Raw genomic sequence first — 19,535 nt, 5'->3', positions numbered from 1 at the left:
ATACTGGTCTAGCAATTAGTGGAGCTAGCCTTAAATAATTCCTTGATCCTGAGTAGGTCATTTGTTTTCTCTTAATCACATAATTATTTGCTTTATAATCCTATTTTGTTAGTCTTTTTAAATAATTTTTTTGTAAACTGGAAAACATGCAGTTTAATATTCCCGTGTAACACAAATACATTAGTAATTAGCATTTTATTTGTTTTAGGAAAAATATAGGAATAATAGTTTTTCTGGAAAGTAATAAAATGTTTTTGGATGTTTGAAATAAATTACTTCCCAAAAAGTTACCCCTCCCTCCCTCCCTCTCTCCTTCCTTCTCTCTCTCTTTCTCTTTTCTTTTCGTTTTTTTCCTCCCCTCCCCTCCCCTCCCCTCTCCTCCCCTCCCCTCCCCTCCCCTCTCCTCCCCTCTCCTCTCCTCTCCTCCCCTCCCCTCCCCTCCCCTCCTCCTCTCCTCTCCTTTCCTTTTTGCTTTCCTTTTTGCTTTGCTTTTCCTTTTGCTTTGCTTTGCTTTGCTTTGCTTTGCTTTGCTTTTCCTTTTCCGGCCTCACTCTGTCACCAGGCTGGAGTGCAGTTGCCGGATCATGACTCACTGCAAGCTTGACCTTCCTTGCTCAAGTGATCCTCCCACCTCACCCCCACCCACCCACCCACCCTGCAGTAGCTGGGACTACAGTTGCACCCCACTAGGCCTGGCTAATTTTCTTACATTTTTTTGTAGAGGCAGGGTCTCACTATGTTACCCAGGCTGGTCTCCAGGGCTCAAGAAATCCTCCTGCTTTGGCTTTCTAGAGTGCTGGAATCACAGGCGGGAGGCACTGCACCTGGACAGCTTTTTCTATAAAGTGAATTTTGTCCAACTACTAAAAATCTGAGTAAATTTTACCTTCTTTCCTCTTTAGATCACAAATCGGATCAAACCGCTGTCATTTGGTATTTCCCTTCAGAATCTCAGCATGCAGGTATTTTGTTTATATAAGAACCCTAACCATATTTAATTGTGCAATATAGTTAATTAAACTACTGCTCTTTGTATATGCCAGCATCAGAGATAGGTATCTATGTAGAACGGGTGCAGAAAGGACCTTGATTGGATTGGAATCGAGGGTATGTAGATTCATATTTCAAAAAATGGTTGAAAATCAAATTCAGAAATATGAGGTCCTATTATTATTGGTAATTATGATGTTAGATACTTTTGTTTACTTTAAAAAACCATTTCCAAGTTTGTAATGAGTAAGTACCAAATACAAGTAATAAATATTCATATCTGAAACTTCTATAAGCCTTGAAAAACATAAATCATCAGTTTTTCTCAGTATCATTAATATTGTAGCATAGTGTTTTCCTGTTTAATTTTTGAAATCGAGGAATTTTAAAAATATAAGAGCACATAGAGAATTTTGAAACATTCTTGTCTCCAGAATGGATGGCTGTTAAATTAAGAGCCTGTTAACATAACCTATTTGCTTAAAGTCTTAAATACTTTTATAGGAATAAGCTGTTTTGGATAAAGTTTGAATCCCTTTTGTTCTCTACTTCCACCCACCCCTCATTCCCCAGAGATAAATATCCTAAGTTTTAAAACTTTTATATAATATATCTATTAAAAATGTAGGATTTTAAAAGTTTACACACGTTTTATATGACTCTTCTGTAAGTTCCTTTTTGCACTTTCCAGTGTTTTTGACGTTTATCTGTGTTGCCACACGTAACAAAATTCAGTTTAACTGCTGTATCATATTTCATTACATTATTTTATTTGTTACATCTATTGGGTTTTGTGTATGATTTCTTTTTTATTATTATTTTAAAATTGAGCAGCCTCCCAAGCCAGAGCAGGTTCAGAGAGACTCCACAATTTCTTTTTAAAATGTGGCCCCACTGCAAGGAAAAAGAAAAAATGGCCTCCAAAAAGTTATTCAAATACTATCATTAAGTTGAAAAATAAGAATGGAGAATTAGCTATTGGATTGGGCAGTGTGAAGGTCATTGGTAACCATGATAACAGTAGTTACTTATCATCACCTTTAGAAACTTGTCTGCCAGCCTAGACCTATTCAGTTAGAAACTCTAGGATTTGGATGCAGCAATCTGTGTTTTACAAAGCCCTCTAGGTCAGGGTTCCTGGGCCGCAGAACAGGAGGTAAGGGCTGGGAGTGAGCATTACCGCCTGAGCTCTGTCAGATCAGAGGTGGCATTCGATTCTCATAGGATCCTTGCAAACCTTATTGTGAACTGCGCATGCCGGGGATCTAGGCTGTGCCCCGATGAAAAAGTTATTTTCCATGAAACTAGTCCTTGGTGCCAAAAAGGTTGAGGACCACTGCTCTTGGTACCAAAAAGATTGGGGATCCTAATGCATGCTAAACTTTGAGAACTACTATTCTAATTATCCATTCAGTTCTCCACATAGAAATGAAAACCATCTTTCTAAAATAAACATCTGATCACTTTGTTCCTCTCAATGGCTTTTCATTGCTCTTACTTTTGTCCTTAAACAACTTATAAACTCTTTTTAAACTGACCTCAGGCAGTATACCTGGTTTTACCTTTTTTCTCTGTTTTGCATTATATTCTCTCGCATACTGAGCTACTTCAGTTGCCGGAATGTGTCCTATATTTGTGTACCTTTGGGCTCTGCCTGATGTGAATCATATTCCTTGTTGACCTTAGAATCAATAATTTTTAGTTACATGTTCTATATTAGGTTATATATAACATCTCTTTATCCATCACACCCCGAATTGGATGCTCCTGCCATGTCCTCTCAATGAACTGTGTGTTTAACTTCTACTGTGGCACTTACCTGTTGGAAATTGCGTGTTTCTTTGTTTGCTTTTCTGACCTGCAATGAGCTCCTTCCTTGAAAGCAGATACTTTACTGTGGTCAGTTGGTATTTTTTGGTGGAGTGATATGTCTTTAAAGGCATTTTCATGAGACATTGGTCTAGGGTATGATAGATAATGATTTATCACTGCCATTTCAAATGGAATGACATTTTTACTGCCATTCTTTTTTTTCCTTTTCAGACAACTGATCAATACTGGGTTCCATGTTTACATGATGAAACTGAGAAACTAGTTCGTAAGGTAAATAAATACTGTATTTGTCAACTCATGGACTTAAGAGAATTTTGGAAAGCCACATGATAATATATAGATAAGGATATATGTAAATTATGCTTGTGTGTTTAACTCTGTGATATGGCTCACTTACTTATTTGAGACTTCTAAAAATAGTATATGTTAAAAATTCTAAGAAAATGAGACATCTAATAAATTTTATTTTCAGTTAATCCGATTGGATAACCTTTTTGCCTATTGGAATGTGAAGTCTCAGATGTTTTATCTTAATGATTATGATGACTCCTTGGTAAGTAAATTTTTTTGATATGCATGTATATATTTGTTGGTATCATATTTTGAATGAGGTTTAATTCATTGTCATTTATCTAACATACTGTAGTCAGTATTTTTTTCTAGGCACAATCTATTAGCAGAATTTACAGATACAGGTGAAGATGTATGTAACTATGCACAAGCATGAATACATACCCCCATCTCGTTTTTTTTTTTTGGAGACAGGGTCTGCTCTCTTGCCCAGGCTGAAGTGCAGTGGCACGATTGTAGCTCACTGCAGCTTCTAACTCTTGGGCTCAAGCGATCCTCCTTCCTGCCTCAGCCTCTTGAGTAGCGAGGACTATAGGCACATGCCACAATGCCCAGCTAATATTTTAATTTTTTGGTAGAGACAAGGTCTCACTTTTTGTTGCCCAAGTTTGTCTCAAACTCCTGGCCTCAAGCAATCCTCCCAACTCAGCCTTCCAAAGTGTTGGGATTACAGGTGTGAGCCACTGTGCCCAATGATACCTGCAAATCTAAATAGTTCCTACAACATCCTTTTATAAGAGTAGTTTGGTTAGATATTGTTTAACTACCTTAATATTTTGCCATAGCTAAGTCCTCCTAAGTTTGAATTGTTTTTTAGAATTGTTTTTAAACATTTTTCTTCTGCAGATAATAGGATTTTTTAGGATAAAGACATACTAGCATGAATATGACTAGGCGTGGTGGCGCACACCTGTAATCCCAGCACTTTGGGAGGCTGAGGCGGGTGAATCACTTGAGGTTAGGAGTTCAGGATCAGCATAGCCAAAGTGTTAAAACCCCGTCTCTACAAAAAATACAAAAATTAGCCAGGCACAGTGCTGCATGCCTGTAATCCCAGCCACTCAGGAGGCTGAGGCAGGAGAATTACATAAGCCCATGAAACAGGGGTTGTAGTGAGATGAGATTGTGCCACTGCACTCCAGCCTAGGCAACAGAGGGAGACTCCATCTCAAAAAAAACACATTGGCATGAATATAAATAAAAGCAATTTGTCTCTTAATAGGATGACTTGAGGAATGGCATTGTCAATGAAAATATTGTTCCAGAAGGTTATGACTTTGGTAAGTACATTTTATAAGATAAAAAAACTAGTTAAAGTAATTGGTATAAATTTTAAATTAACATGGTTGCTATCGCTGTGCTAGTTCATATTAAATTTCCTTCTATATAGTTAAATGTATTTATAATGTATATACAAAACCAAATAATATATTTTTATTAACATATATTTTATTGTTATGAAGCTTTTGACTATATTTCAAAACTGTAGGGAAAAATGTCCAACAAAAGATGTTAACAAATTATGATAAACCTCTAAGGATTATTCAATAAGAATTAGGGTAATATTTATAAAGACATTTCAAAATGGCAAATGTAATTTAATAAGGCTAGCTAGTACAGCCTTTTTAAAAATAGTAAGATCATGCTACATTTAAAATTTTTTTGATTTATACTTTTCTGTGTTTTCCAGATTTTCTAAAATGAGCATGCATTGCTTTTCCAATCAGAAATGAATTACTAAAACAGAAAGAAAAAATCAGTGCTGTTTCTCAGCTTCCCAAGTAGCTGGGACTACAGACAAACGCTGCCATGCCTAGCTAATTTCTTTTGTATTAGTAGAGACGGGGTTTCACCATGTTGCCCAGGCTGGTCTCGAACTCCTGAGTTCAGGCAATCTGCCTGCCTCAGCCTCCCAAAATACTAGGATTACAGGTGTGAGTCACCTGGGAACCCAGGAGGTAGAGGTTGCAGTGAGCCGAGATCGCGCCCCCTGCACTCCAGCCTGGGTGATAGAGCGAGACTCCGTCTCTACAAAAACAACAAAAAAAGTGCTGTTTCTTCTACCATGAGGGCACTTAATAAAAGTTGGTGATGGGTAACTTGATTCTTGAATTTGCATGTCTGATGTCATTAACTACAGAATATCCTTCCTGAAAGTATTTCCTTTCTTGGCTCAGTGATACTTTTCTGTCTATATTATATACCTTCATGATTACTCAAGTGACACTCTTTTTTGCCCACTCTTAAAATAATTATTTTTATTGGTTTGAATTTGATTTCATTTTCTTGATTCTCTTCTTACAGGACATATTCAGAACAGATGAGTTATCTGTCATATGTGTTTATGATTTTCAAATCCATTATGGTAAAGTCGACTTATTTCTTCTTTGCCCTGAAGTCGTTTCCTGCTGTATCAGAGTTCAATGAGGGCAGAGAAAGTACTGAGTAATTTGAAGAGGACAAATGTAATATAAAGAATTACTAAGTATAAAAGGAGACTGGAGTAACAAGGGACTGTCTCATACAAATGCTAAAGAATATAGACAGAAGAAACATCCCCTACCCTAGGGCTAAGATGGGGTGCCCAAAAGAGAATGTCCCCCTACCTCAGGACTGAGTTGTAGACCTTGTTGGAGGACATAGTGTGGCTTATTGAATGGCAGGAAATTCTCTGTGGTGCTGTGCCAGCAAAACCTGTTGGTACTCCACTCTTTGGAACTTTCTGGAAATCTACCTCTAGGGAGCCTCATGGAGGGGTATCTCTCTGAATGCACTCCAGTACAAAACTGCCTTAGCAAGGTGCTGGGGGAAGTTCCTGGCATTTGGCTGCTTCTAGCTGCCATGTACTACAAAAGGCCAGTGCTGAAGAACTCCATGCTGGAGGAACCAGACACTGCAGAAGCTGCCGGTGTTCTTGCAGGAGCCTATTGAGTGAACATACTGGAACAGGCAGCATAACTCTTTCCTCCTGCAGTGTCTCTCCAGTGCCCTCTACTGATAAAGCTTAACATTATGCCAGCTGGAAAAAGAAAAAAAAATTTTTTTTTTCTCTACATTCTCTGCCTTCAAAAGAAACATATTTAAGGATCCCCAAATCATTTTTTAGAGCAGGCTATGAAGGAGACGTTTGGAGCTCAGAAGTAATAAATTGATAACTGGCATACCTTTTGGAGAGGGAAGGGGGAATGAAGGGTTTCTTTTTGTTTGTTTTTATATTTAATCGGGGAGATGACAGCTTGTTTATAGGCTGAGATGGGAATGATCCAGTAGAACATGACAAATTGATGATGCAGGAGAAATGGGGGACAGTTTCTGGATTGATACAGGTGAAAGAGAATGGTGTCTAGTACGCAAGTGGAGAGGTTTGCTGCAGATAGGAGCGTAGTTAGTTTATTTATATGATAGAGTTTAGTTGTGAGAGAAGTCCTCATACTGAGTAGATATGGTGGTAAGAGTTGATGGAAATTCTCCTCTGAGCTCTTCAATTAAAAAATAAGTATCTGAGGTGTGTTAGGGTTCTCTCGAGGGACAGAACTAACAGGACAGATGTATATATAAAGATGAGTTTATTATTATTATTGACTCACATGATCACAAGGTGAGATCCCTTAATAGGCCATCTGCAAGCTGAGGAGCAAGGAAGCCAGTCCAAGTCCCAAAGCTGAAGAATTTGGAGTCTGAGAAGAAGAATTTGAATGTTTGAGGGCAGGAAGCATCCAGCACAGGAGAAAGATGTAGGTTCAGAGGCTAAGCCAGTCTAGTCTTTCCATGTTCTTCTGCCTGCTTTTATTGTGGCCACCCAGATTGAGGGTGGATCTGCCTTTCCCAGTCCACTGACTCAAATGTTAATCTCCTTTGACAACACCATCACAGACACACCCAGGAACGATACTTGCATCTTTCAATACAATTGAGTTGACAGTCAATATTAACCATTACATGGGGTGTTGGAGGTTTTTGGAGGGAAAAAAGAGGATGAAATAGGAATGCTAGGGGAGTGAGAGAGTGAATTGACTAGGGCAATATTCTCAAAGTATGGTTCAAACTAGCAGCATCATTTAGACATGCAGATTTCTAGGGCTGTTCCCAGACCTCCTGAATCAGAACCTCTGGAGGTGAAGCTCAGCATTTGATGTTTTTGTATTTAATTTTTTATTTATATAAAATTGTGGAGTACAATCTTTACATGGATCTATTGCATAGTAGTGAAGTCTAGGCTTTCAGTGTATCCATCACCTGAATAATGTACATTGTACCCATTAAGTAATTTCTTATCATCCACCCCTCTCCCATTTCTCTACCTTTCTGAGTCTCCAGTGACTGTCATTCCGTGCTCTATGTCCATATATACACATTATTTAGCTCCCACTTAAAGTGAGAACATGCAGTATTTGTTGTTCTGTTTCTGCATTGTTTCACTTAAGGTAATGACCTCTAGTTCCATCTATGTTGCTGCAAAAAATGTGATTTTCTTCTTTTTTGGCTGAAAAGTATTCTGTGATGTTTATGTACCACATTTTCTTTGTCTGGTTACCTGTTGATGGACACTTTGGTTGCTACCATATCTTTGCTATTGTGAATAGTGCTGTGGTAAACATATAAGTGCTTTTTTTTTTTGATATAATGATTTCTTTTCTTTCGGGTAGATACCCAGTAGTGGAATTGCTGGATTGAATAGTAGTTCTGTTTTTAGTTCTTTGAGAAATATCCATACTGGTTTCCACAGAGGTTGTACTGATTTACATTCCCACCAACAGTAATCCCTTTTCTCCACATCCTCACCAAAATCTGTCATTTTGTCTTTTTAATAAAAAAGACATTGTGGTTTTAATTTTCATTTCTTGGATGATGAGTGATGTTGAGCAATTTTTCATATGCATGTTGGCCATTGGTATATCTTCTTTTGAAAAATGTCTATTTATGTTCTTTGCCCACTTTTTTTGTTTGTTTGTTTTTGAGACGGAGTCTCGCTCTGTCTCCAAGACTGGAGTGCAGTGGTGCAATCTTGGTTCGCTGCAAGCTCCGCCTCCCGGGTTCACGCCATTCTCCTGCCTTAGCCTCCTGAGTAGCTGGGACTACAGGTGCCTACCACCAAGCCCGGCTACTTTTTTGTACTTTTAATAGAGATGGGGTTTCACCGTGTTAGCCAGGATGGTCTCGATCTCCTGACCTCATGATCCGCCTACTTTGGCCTCCCAAAGTGCTGGGATTACATGCGTGAGCCACCGCGCCCGGCCCCTTGCCCACTTTTTAATGGAGTTGAGTTTTTTGTTGTTGCTGTTTGAGTTTCTTGTAAACTCTGTATATTAGTCCCCTATATACTTGATGGATAGTTTGCAGCTATTTTCTCCCATTCTACAGTTTGATGGTTTGATAATCTCTCCAGGTGATTCTAATGAATACTAAAGTTTGAGACCCACTCAGATAGAATAGGGTTCAAACCATACTTTGAGAACATTGCCTTTTTTTGGGGGGCGGGGGAAAGGGACATGTAGTAAGTTAAATATTTTACATTTTGCAGGCCATATACAATTCCTGACACATTCCTCTTTGTTTTTTTTTAAACAACTCTAAAAGTGTATGAAGCATTTTTGGCTCACTGGCTCTACAAAAATAGGCTGTAGCATGGATTTGGATGATTCTTGGACTCCAGGACTGTTGTGTGATTGCTCAGCAGCATTAAGGATGCACTTGAGATTTATGACATTAAACTGAGACCCAGCAGTATGTTTTTACCCCCGACTGTGTTCAGCTCCTTAGGGGCACTGTGGAGTTAAGCAGGTTACTCTACACTGACGAAGTGAGAGGTTAAGGAGTCTATGCAAAGGAATGATTAAGATAACTGATGATGGAACTTCAGTAGGATGGGGATGGACTGAGGATGTGAAGCAGAGGTGTAGGGCAGAGAAAGATTGGAGGATCAATGAATTGTAGGTCCAGGGTAGCATCTATCACCAGCCACTAGATTTATTTATTTCTTCTGTTTTTTTTGTTTTTTTTTTTTTTCAGTGTAAGAAGGAATACAGAAGAAAGAATATCTTTAAGCATTTGTTTATATTCAAACATATTCTTGAATGTTTAATGTTTAAGAAATTAAATGTTAGTCCATATCGATGATTAAAATAAAAGGAATATGTCATCTTTATATACAAATTAGCTTATAATTTAATGATGAGTCTTTGTCTAGATTCTGCTATTACTGGTTTTCCTCTGAGTGGTTCTTATTCTTTTTGGCACCAAACACAAAGAGTTGAGAGGAATTTGTCTTAGATTATGGTTGAGCCAAGCAGGTAATCCTGGGCAAACTTTCCCTTTCATTTCTCTCCTTTTACCAATTAAAAGGAAGAACACAGATGGATCTAGAGAAACTGATCAGAAATTTAGAAATTATATAATGGAAACCAGTGTTAATCCTCTTAGCATTTCTAATGTTCATTCATTCTATAAAACTGTGTACTTGTATTAAAACTATTTTATTGAATTTTTTTTTCTTAAAATGTTTCTGCTTTTAAGTATCATATTGGTGTTTTGAAGGGGAGTTCAATTTGTCTTTATTGTATTTATGGAAGACAGTGAATTATAAGTAGGAAGAAGATAAAGAACCTTCTCCACTAATTAAGGAACAGTTCATCTGACTGAACCATGGCAGTGTGAACATCTGGGAATTATAGAAAGGGTATAAAATAAATGGAAATCAGTGTTTTCAACTTTAGAAATATAACTCAGTTTTATTTTTTTTCCATTTGTATTTTTTTCAGTATTTCGTCCCATATCTGCTAATGCCAAACTTGTGATGAATCGCCGATCTGATTTTGACTTTTCTGCCCCCAAAATAAACTTGGATGTTGAGTTACATAACATAGCAATTGAATTTAATAAACCACAGGTGATTTTCTTTAATACAATTTTCAGTTGTGAATTATTGTTTGATGAAAGCAAAACTAAGATTTTAAATGTTTCACTAAAATTCATGATGTTATATGGTAACATTTCCCTAAAAAGTCAGTAATGTAACTTTTATCTTCAGCATTGAACAAAAAAAGTGATACATTTAAGAGCTTTAATTTTCCATTCTTTAGTATTTCAGTATTATGGAGCTTCTTGAATCAGTTGATATGATGACACAAAATATGCCATATAGGAAGTTCAGACCTGACGTGCCTCTTCACCACCATGCCAGAGAATGGTAAAATACCTTGAGTTTTTTTTTTTTTTTTTTTTAAGATATTAAAAATTCGACATACAGATAAATTCTCGACTTCAAGAGTACTCTTTAAAGTATACCGTTTTTAAGGTCTGATACAAACCATAGTTGATTTATAGCTAGAAATGTATGTAGCCGCTTTAGCTTATTGAGTTAATGAAACTGATTTAAGGGATTCTTCCTAACACAGTTTACAACTTGAGATACTCAAATACCATAGTTTTCATTTACTATAGATGGGTCAGTATATTTAGAACTATTACGAAAACAAATCCTGGTTTGTTTTCTTGCATTGTCTCTCCCCAACCCTGACCTCAACTTCCCTATGAGATACACTGAACCAATATTATTAAACCTATATTTTAAAACCTAAAAATGTTATGGAGTCTATGCAAGATAATCCCATTTTAAAACTCAAAAGTCTTGTTATTCCAGTTTTTAAGCTATTCCCTAGTTTCTAGAAGTTACAATTACTCTTTCAGTTGACTATTTCAGTTATTATTCAGATGACTAAATGTTATTTGCCAGTTAATGGCTTAATAGTTCTTGTGTAGAACCGTATTTAACAAAATGGAATGATTTTGCTTATTTTCACTTAAGAAAGAGGAAAGATTAATATTGAATGGATTATTGATGCAAACAGGGTTGGGTAGAAAGGAAGTACTCAGATAATATATCATTTTCCTAATCTTTGTGTTATAGTTATGTATGTTGTTAGAGTAGAAGCAATGTCAGTTACGTTTCATACTGTTGATTTGAGGGTGTTAAATGTTTTTCTTTTTTTAACTAGGTGGGCTTATGCTATACATGGTGTTCTTGAAGTAAATGTTTGCCCCAGATTACGGATGTGGTCATGGAAGCATATTAGAAAACATAGGGGAAAATGAAGCAATATAAAGAACTGTATAAAAAAAAGTTAACAAGTAAGAAGCCACCTGGTGAACTTCTCGTGTCTTTGGAGGTTAGCATTTAAAAATAAATTATTGAATGTTTTATGCTACATAACTCCTTATTGGTCTTCAGTGACTAATACTCCCTACCTTTCACTCCAATTTTTATTGACCTTTTCATCTCTTTTACTTAGACTTTTTTGTACTTCTGTTCTGAACTTCAGCTGGATAATACAAGATTTGTTGAAATTCTCCTGTGAGCTTTTGAAATTTGAGATTATTCTCAAGCTGAAGGAATTTGGGTTCATGCAAATAGTAACTTGAAACCTCTATTGATTATGTCATTTTTAACCTCAAAGTCTAAATAGTGTTTACTACATTGATTCCAACTTCTCTGTGTTGGTTTCAAAGCCTTTTATGTGTCACCACTGCATTTTTCCCTATGTTACCATCTGACTATGCACTAATTTAATGTTTCCTGTCCTCTGTGTATTTAATGCTCATTCTTATAGCCACACCTGTGCTCATAAATGCTACCTGCCTTTGTCTGTCTACCCACTGAATTTCTACTTAAGTCTTAGTGCTTGCATGAACATCTCTGAATTTTCTGCTTATACAGAGCCCTTTTTCTCTTAATTTTTGTGGTATCTCTAGTCTCTACCAGTAATTTTACATTTAATTATCTATCTTGAGATATTATTTTTATATTAATCTTGTCTTAGCATTGTGACACGTTTCAAGAGGGACTCTTACAAATTGATGAACTATAGCTTACAGAGATTAAGGGAAGTTAGTCTCTTGAAGTTAATATAAACATTCTGAATCCAGAATGAATTTCTAAATCATAGATTAGATTGAGTTTTACTTTTATTTTCAATGTGGGAGACTTTCTGAAGACCTAGGGCTATTAGGAATGCCTGGGCTTAGAGTCTTTTGGGGGATGGGTCCGGTTTTCTTAGTCTTGAATCGAACCTGAATCCTCCAAGTCTGGATAGGAGAACCCTGAATAAGTTATTCTGAAATAATAATAGGTTGTAGTTACTTCTCTTGGAGGAAAAATAGTTTGAGCATGAAATTCTCAAAAGTAATTATGGGTATGTAAAGATAGCTGTGATGAAAGATTTAGCTAATCTCAGCTTATTTCAATAGTTATGACAACTATGAAAAGTGTTAAGTATTAAAAACAAGTTTTAAGTGTATCTGGGTCTACTTGAAATATAGGCATACTTTGCTTTATTGTGCTTTGCTTTTTTACAAATGGTGTTTTTTACAAATTGAAGGTTTGTGGCAACCCTGTGTCTAGCAAATCTGTCGGCGCCATTTTTCCAATAGCATTTATTCATGTCTGTGTGTCACATTTTGGTAATTCCCACAATATTTCAAACTCTTTCATTATTATTATATCTGTTACGATGATCTGTGATCAGTGATTTTTGCTGTTACTGTTGTAACTGTTTTCAGGTGCCACAAACTGCATCCATATAAGACAGCCGTTAAATTAAGTTTAGACTAAAGCTGCGTCCCTACATATTTTAAGTTCAGCCAAAAGGTTTCTCTGTACGCCATGAACTGTAGCTTAAATGGAAGTGTAAACAGACTCTAGTCTACTCTTGTGCCAATCAGCAAGTTTTGGCCAATCACATGTGGTCAGTTGTTCAAACCGTGTTCAAATAAGGTGAACACTAAGCTATAACCAAACCAGCTGTTTCTGTACGTCGCTTCCATTTTCTCTACGTCACTTTCCTTTTTCTGTCCATAAATCTTCTTCTACTGCATGGCTACACCAGAGTCTCTGAGCCTTTTCTGGCCCTGGAGGCTGCCCAGTTTGTGAATTGTTCATTGCTCAATTAAACTCTTTTAAATTTAATTCTGCTGAAGTTTTTATTCTAACACAGCAAACTTAATAAATGTTGTGCGTGTTCTGACTGTTCTATTGACTGGCTGTTTTCCTGACTCCCTCTCCTTGGGCCTCCTTATTCCCTGAGATAAAATAGTGAAATTAGGCCGATTAATAACCCTACAAAGGCCTCTAAGTGTTCAAATATAAGGAAGAATCATACGTCTCTCACTTTAAATTGAAAGCTGGAAATTATTAAGCTTAGTGAGGAAGGCATGTTGAAAGCAGAGACAGGCCAAAAGCTAGGCTTCTTGTGCCCAATGGTTAGCTGAGTCCTGAAGGAAATTGAAAGTGCTGTTCCAGGGAACACATGAATGATAAGAAAGTGAAACAGCCTGATTACTGATGTGGAGAATATTTTAGTGGTCTAGATAGATGAAATCAGCTACAGCATTCCTCTAAGCCTTATCCAGTGCAAGACCCTAAAACATATTCTCTTCAATACCATAAAGACTGAGAGAGGTAAGGAAGCTGCAGAAGAAAAGTTTGAAGATAGCAGAGATTGGTTCCTGAAGTTTAAGGGAAGGAGCTGTCTCTGTAACATAAAAGTGTAAGGTGAAGAAGAAAGTGCTGATGGGGAAGCTGCAGCAAGTGATCCTGAAGATCTAGCCAAGATCATTGATGAAGGTGGCTATATTAAACAGATTTTCAGTGTAGATGAAACAGCCTTTTACTGGGAGAGGATGCCATCTGAACTCTCATACCATGAGTGAAAAAGTTAATGCCTGGCCTCAAAGCTTCAAAGGACAGGCTGACTCCCTTGCTAGGTGCTGATGTAGCTAGTGACTTCAGGTTGAAGCCAGTACTGCTTTGCCATTCTGAAAATCCTAGGGCCCTTAAGAATATGCTAACTCTGTTCTGCCTATGCTCTATACAAGGAACAGCAAAGCCTGGATGACACCATATCTGTTTACAACATTTTAAACCTAAGCTCAGGCCTACTGCTCAGTAAAAAATATTTTTTTCAAAATGTTATTGCTAATAGACAGTGCACCTAGTCACCAAAAGCTCTGATAGAGAAATACAAGGAGATGAATGTTGTTTTCATGCCTGCTAACACCACATCTGTTCTGCCACCCATGGATTGAAGAGTAATTTTAATTTTCAAGTCTTATTATTTAAGAAGTACATTTTGTAAGGTGATAGCTGCCTTATGAAATAGGTAGTTATTCCTCTGATGGACCTGGGCAAAGTAAATTGAAAACCTTCTGGAAAGGATTTGCCATTCTATATGCCATTAAGAATATTTGTGAATCATGGGTGGAGGTCAAAATATGAACATTGACAGGTGTTTGGAAGTTGATTCCAACCCTCATGGAAGACCTTGAGAGGCTCAAGATTTCAGTGGAGAAAGTCACACAGATGTGGTGGAAATACCAAGAGAACTAGAAGTAGAGCCTGAAGATACTGACTAAATTGCTACAATCTCATGATAAAACTTTAACCAATGAGGAGTTGCTTCTTATAGAAGAACAAATAAAGTGGTTTCTTGAGATGAAATATACTCCTGGCGAAGATGAGAACATTGTTGAAATGACAATTAGAAATTTATAGAAAATTAGTTGATAAAGCAGCAATGCGGTTTGAGAGGATTGACTTCAATTTTGAAGGAAATTCTGTAAGTAAAATGCTGTCAAACAGCATTGTACGCTACAGAGAAATCATTTGTGAAGAGTCAATTGATGGGGCAAACTTCGGTTAAGAAATGGCAATAGCCACCCCAACCTTCAGCAATCACCACCCTGATGAGTCAGCAGCTATCAACATCGAGGCAAGATCCTCTACCAGCAAAAGATTACAACTTATTGATGGCTCAGATGATTGTTAGCATTTTTTAGCAATAAATTTTTAAAGTATTTTAAAATTAAGGTATTTATTTTTTCTTAAGACAGTGCCATTGTACCCTTAGTAGATTACAATGTAGTATGAACAGAACTTTTATATGCACTGGGAAACCAAAGCATTTGTCTGACTCTTGCCTTACTGTGGTGGTCTGGAACTGAATCTGCAATATCTCTGAGGTATGCCTGTATCTTAATGATAACATACAGGCTGTACACGTAATATGAAGGATTTATGATTATATATCTATGTGTAGTTTTTTTTGAGACAGGGTCTCACTTTGTCACCAAGGTTGGAGTGCAGTGGCACCGTGACCCCTCAGACTTAAGCTGTCCTCTCATCTCAGCCTCCTACATAGCTGGGACTACAGGCATGTGCCACCATGCTTAGCTAGTTTTTATATGTTTTGTAGAGGTTTTGCCATGTTGCCCAGGCTGGTCTGGAACTCCTGGGTTCAAGTGATTCGCCTGCCTCAGCCTCCCAGAGTGTTGGGAATACAGGCATGAGCCACTGTGCTTGGCCTTGTAATTAGATTTTTAGTTGAAAATGTCGCTAATATGTTTACCCCTATCTGTAGTTTAAACCCAAATGAAATCATTTTAAACAATGCATGTACATATTTTAATGTGTGTTTATCACTTGAAGAGTTTGGAACTCTTTTATGCATAATATGTATGATTTCATTTTTCAAAATATTACTCTCTAATTTACTAATTTCCATGCTAATATGTGTTCAAGCATTGCTTCCAAGAATTTGACATATGTATTATATTGATGAGTGTTCTGTTATTTGCTTCCTATTATATCTTTAGTGCAGCAGTTTGATAGATTATGTGCTTATTATTTATGTAAAGTTATTTTTGTAAAGTTAACACATTTTTGTTTATATTTTTCAGGAGTTGGAAAAAACCTTGGATGTCCTTAATATAACTATAGCTAGACAGCAGGCAGAAGTTGAGGTAATTCTTGGCTTTTCAATTAGTAAAAATAATTTTGAATTCCATATAGATATGACAGATGTGATATTATTAATCTTGTACTGTAACATATTGTTTCCAAAAAATGGTTCAATTTGATTTTTAGTATTATAAGAAAATTGTTTAATATTTTTTGGCACATCCATTTAAATCAGACAGATTTCTATGGGAAAAAGTCTTTCTAAATAATTGGGCTTTTCAAATATTCAATTATGAAGGTAAAAAGCCAATTTATTTTTTTTTCAATCATCATTTCTTATAGGATGGTGGAAAAACTATGTGGTACTCCTAAATTCTTATGTTTGAGTAATGTTGCAGTTACTGTGTTCTGTTGTTAATGTGTATATTGTTTACATTCGTTTTGCTCAAGAAGATAAGTTCTCAGAATGTCTTGCTTATATTTGTTTCAGTTGCTAAAGGATAATACGTCATTTATTTGAAAATTTGTTCATTTTAGGTAAAGAAAGCTGGATACAAAATTTACAAAGAAGGAGTAAAAGATCCAGAGGATAATAAAGGGTGGTTTAGCTGGCTATGGTCTTGGTCAGAACAAAATACTAATGAACAGCAACCAGATGTTAAACCTGGAAGTATGTCCATTTCATTTTACAGCATAATCACTGGGTGTCAAAATAAAGTTTTGCCATTTTTGCCTAATTAAAGTAAATAGACATTGAAGTATATTTATGTAATTATATATAAAGTTATTACAAATAAAACTATTAAAACATTGAAAATGTGTATTAGTTTAAAAATAAAAAATAATTTAAAAAATCTTACTAGTGCTTACAAAAGAGCTTTATGCCCAGAGATTTAGTGAATGCATATAGCACAGTAATAAATAAATAAGAATTCCAAAGTGGTCTCCATTGTAAATTTTTATTGAAGTTGTTTCTTGGAAAGATTTTTGATTTTTAACAGCTTAAGAGTGTAGCTTTGGAGGTTTAGAGACTTAGGTATATGTTTAGATCTATCACTTATTAGCAGTGTGTCTCTGGCACGTTATTTAAGTGCACTAAACCTCAGTTTTATCATCTATAACATGGGAGGAAATTACAATATTAATACTACCTACTTTTTATACTAAATGTGTTGATTAGCACAGTGCTATTGTCTAATATAGTTAGCCATTTTTGTGCTCTTGCTTAATAGAAATATCATAAATTAATGTTGCTGAACTTACATATTTAGCAGTTTATATTTTGGATAATTACTTGTACAATTGCCAGCCCCATTCAAACATTCAGTGTTTACAATTTCTTAAGAGCATTCAAGAAAGTAAATTTCACATTCTGTTTATTAAAGGCGGATACATTGTGTTAATTTTATTGTTTTTATTTAAGAACATAAAGCACTTCTTTATAATTTGTAGTTCTTGAAGAAATGTTGACACCTGAAGAGAAAGCTTTACTCTATGAAGCAATTGGCTATAGTGAAACAGCAGTTGATCCAACTTTGCCAAAAACAGTAAGATGTTTTCTTGCCTTATACCTTAGAATTTATTTATTTAGAGACAGGGTGTCACTCTGTTGCCCAGGCTGGACTGCAGTGATATGATCTCTGCTGCCAGCCTTAACCTGGCCTTAAGCAATCCTCCCACCTCAGCCTCTTGAATAGCTGGAGTCACAGGCATGCGCCATCATGCTGGCTAATTTTTTTTTTTTGATAGAGATAGGGTTTTGCCATGTTGCTCAGGCTGGTTTTCAGCTTCTGAGCTCAAGCAATCCGCCTGCCTTGACTTCCCAAAATGCTGGGATTATAGGCGTGAACCCCTGCGCCTGACCTTATGCTTTGGAATTTAATGTTACATATGTCTATTTTTAATCCTTTCGAAAATATATGTTACTGACTTGTTCTGTGATCTTTTTTCTGGGTCTATAATTGCATTTATTTTAATTTCTAAGGTAGGGATAAATATTGTCTCTTTTTGGTATTATTGTGATGATTCTTGAAGAGATAAAATGTTCTTAAAATATTTGGTGGTTTTTGAAATGAATGTACTATAAGAATAAGATTATTTGTTGTGTTTATATATATATATATGTTTTCATTTTATTCCTCTGAATATACCTTAGTTTGAAGCCTTGAAGTTTTTTGTCCACTTGAAAAGTATGTCTGTTGTTCTAAGAGAAAATCATCAAAAACCTGAGCTGATAGATATTGTAATTGAAGAATTTAGCACCTTAATTGTGCAAAGACCAGGAGCGCAAGCAGTAAAGTAAGTGTTGATTTATTTTCTTTTGTCATATATGAAAAAACTTCACTGTGTTCTTAGACATTAGGTCACAATCCTAGTCTTTTGTAAAGAGCACTATAGTTTAATATATCCTTTTGTGGTTTCAGGAAACTTAGGTTTTTTTTTTAATTGTTAAAATAATACATGTTCAGTAGAAAACCACATTCCAGTGAAACACAGGGCATCTTTAAAGAATAATACAAAAATGATCAGCAACTACACTACACAAAAAGAAACAGTATTAACAATGTGGTTTTTATCTGAGAGTGTTTAGTTTTATTCTTTTTAAATAGCTTTGAGATGTAATTGACATACCCTACAATTCATTTAAAGCATATGATTCATTGATTTTATACAACTGTATTATATAGTAATTTCACATTGGTGTATTTACAAAGTTGCACAACCACCACCACTGTATTAGTCCATTTTCATGCTGCTAATGAAGACTTACCCAAGACTGGGAAGAAAAAGAGGTTTAATTGGGCCACCAGCTCCACATGGCTGGGGAGGCCTCAGAATCATGGCAGGAGGTGAAAGGCACTTCTTACATGGTGGTGGCAAGAGAAAATGAGGAAGATGCAAAAGCGGAAACCCCTGCTAAAACCATCAGATCTCATGAGACTTATTCACTACCATGAGAACAGTATGGGGAAGCCACCCCCATGATTCAGATTACCTCCCACCAGGTCCCTCCCACAACACGTGGGAATTATAGGAGTATAATTCAAGGTGAGATTTGGGTGGGTACACAGAGCCAAAGCATATCAACTACTGTCTAATTCCAGAACTTTTATTTATTTATTTATTTTGAGACAGTGTTTCACTCTGTTGCCCAGGCTGGAGTATGGTGTCAGGATCTTGGCTCACTGCAATCTCTGCTTCCTGGGCTCAGGCTAATCTCCAGCTTCAGCCTCCTGAGTAGCCGTGACTACAGGCATGAGCCACCAACACCTTGCTAATTTTTGGAATTTTTGTAGAGATGAGGTTTCACCATGTTGTCCAGGCTGGTCTAGAGCTTGTTGGCTCAAAGCAGTTCACCAGCCTCAGCCTCCTGAAGTGCTGGAATTACAGGTGCGAGCCTGGCTCATTCCAGAATATTTTAACAACTCCCAAAGAAACCCTGTAACCATTAGCAGTCACTCCCAAGTGCCCCCTTACCCAGCCCCTGGCAACAACTAATTTACTTTCTATTTGAATGGATTTGTCCATTTTGGACAGTTCATATGAATGTAGTCATACATATGTGGTCTTTTCTGTTTGGCTTTTTTCACTTAGCATGATGTTTTCAAGGTTCATCCTGTTGTAGTGTGAA

The 19,535-nt window shown here is 36.4% G+C and overlaps 1 protein-coding gene across 1 annotated transcript in view; it reads left to right on the top strand.

Annotated features, from left to right (window-relative positions):
* The window catches only part of VPS13A (vacuolar protein sorting 13 homolog A), a 254,826-nt gene that overhangs the window by 35,647 nt on the left and 199,644 nt on the right, over positions 1 to 19,535 (top strand). Inside the window, 12 exon segments of the mRNA XM_033237043.1 lie at positions 903 to 962; positions 3,034 to 3,093; positions 3,296 to 3,376; positions 4,397 to 4,454; positions 9,933 to 10,060; positions 10,254 to 10,360; positions 11,169 to 11,254; positions 11,257 to 11,339; positions 15,904 to 15,966; positions 16,442 to 16,574; positions 17,357 to 17,451; positions 18,060 to 18,202. Of these exon segments, the coding sequence (XP_033092934.1) occupies positions 903 to 962; positions 3,034 to 3,093; positions 3,296 to 3,376; positions 4,397 to 4,454; positions 9,933 to 10,060; positions 10,254 to 10,360; positions 11,169 to 11,254; positions 11,257 to 11,339; positions 15,904 to 15,966; positions 16,442 to 16,574; positions 17,357 to 17,451; positions 18,060 to 18,202 (1,097 nt within the window).

Source organism: Trachypithecus francoisi, unplaced genomic scaffold (assembly GCF_009764315.1).
Source record: "Trachypithecus francoisi isolate TF-2019V2 unplaced genomic scaffold, Tfra_2.0 Lachesis_group16, whole genome shotgun sequence".
Taxonomy (NCBI): Eukaryota; Metazoa; Chordata; class Mammalia; order Primates; family Cercopithecidae; genus Trachypithecus; species Trachypithecus francoisi.
Note: the sequence above shows the minus strand (reverse complement) of the source record. Positions and strands in the feature narration are given on the sequence as shown.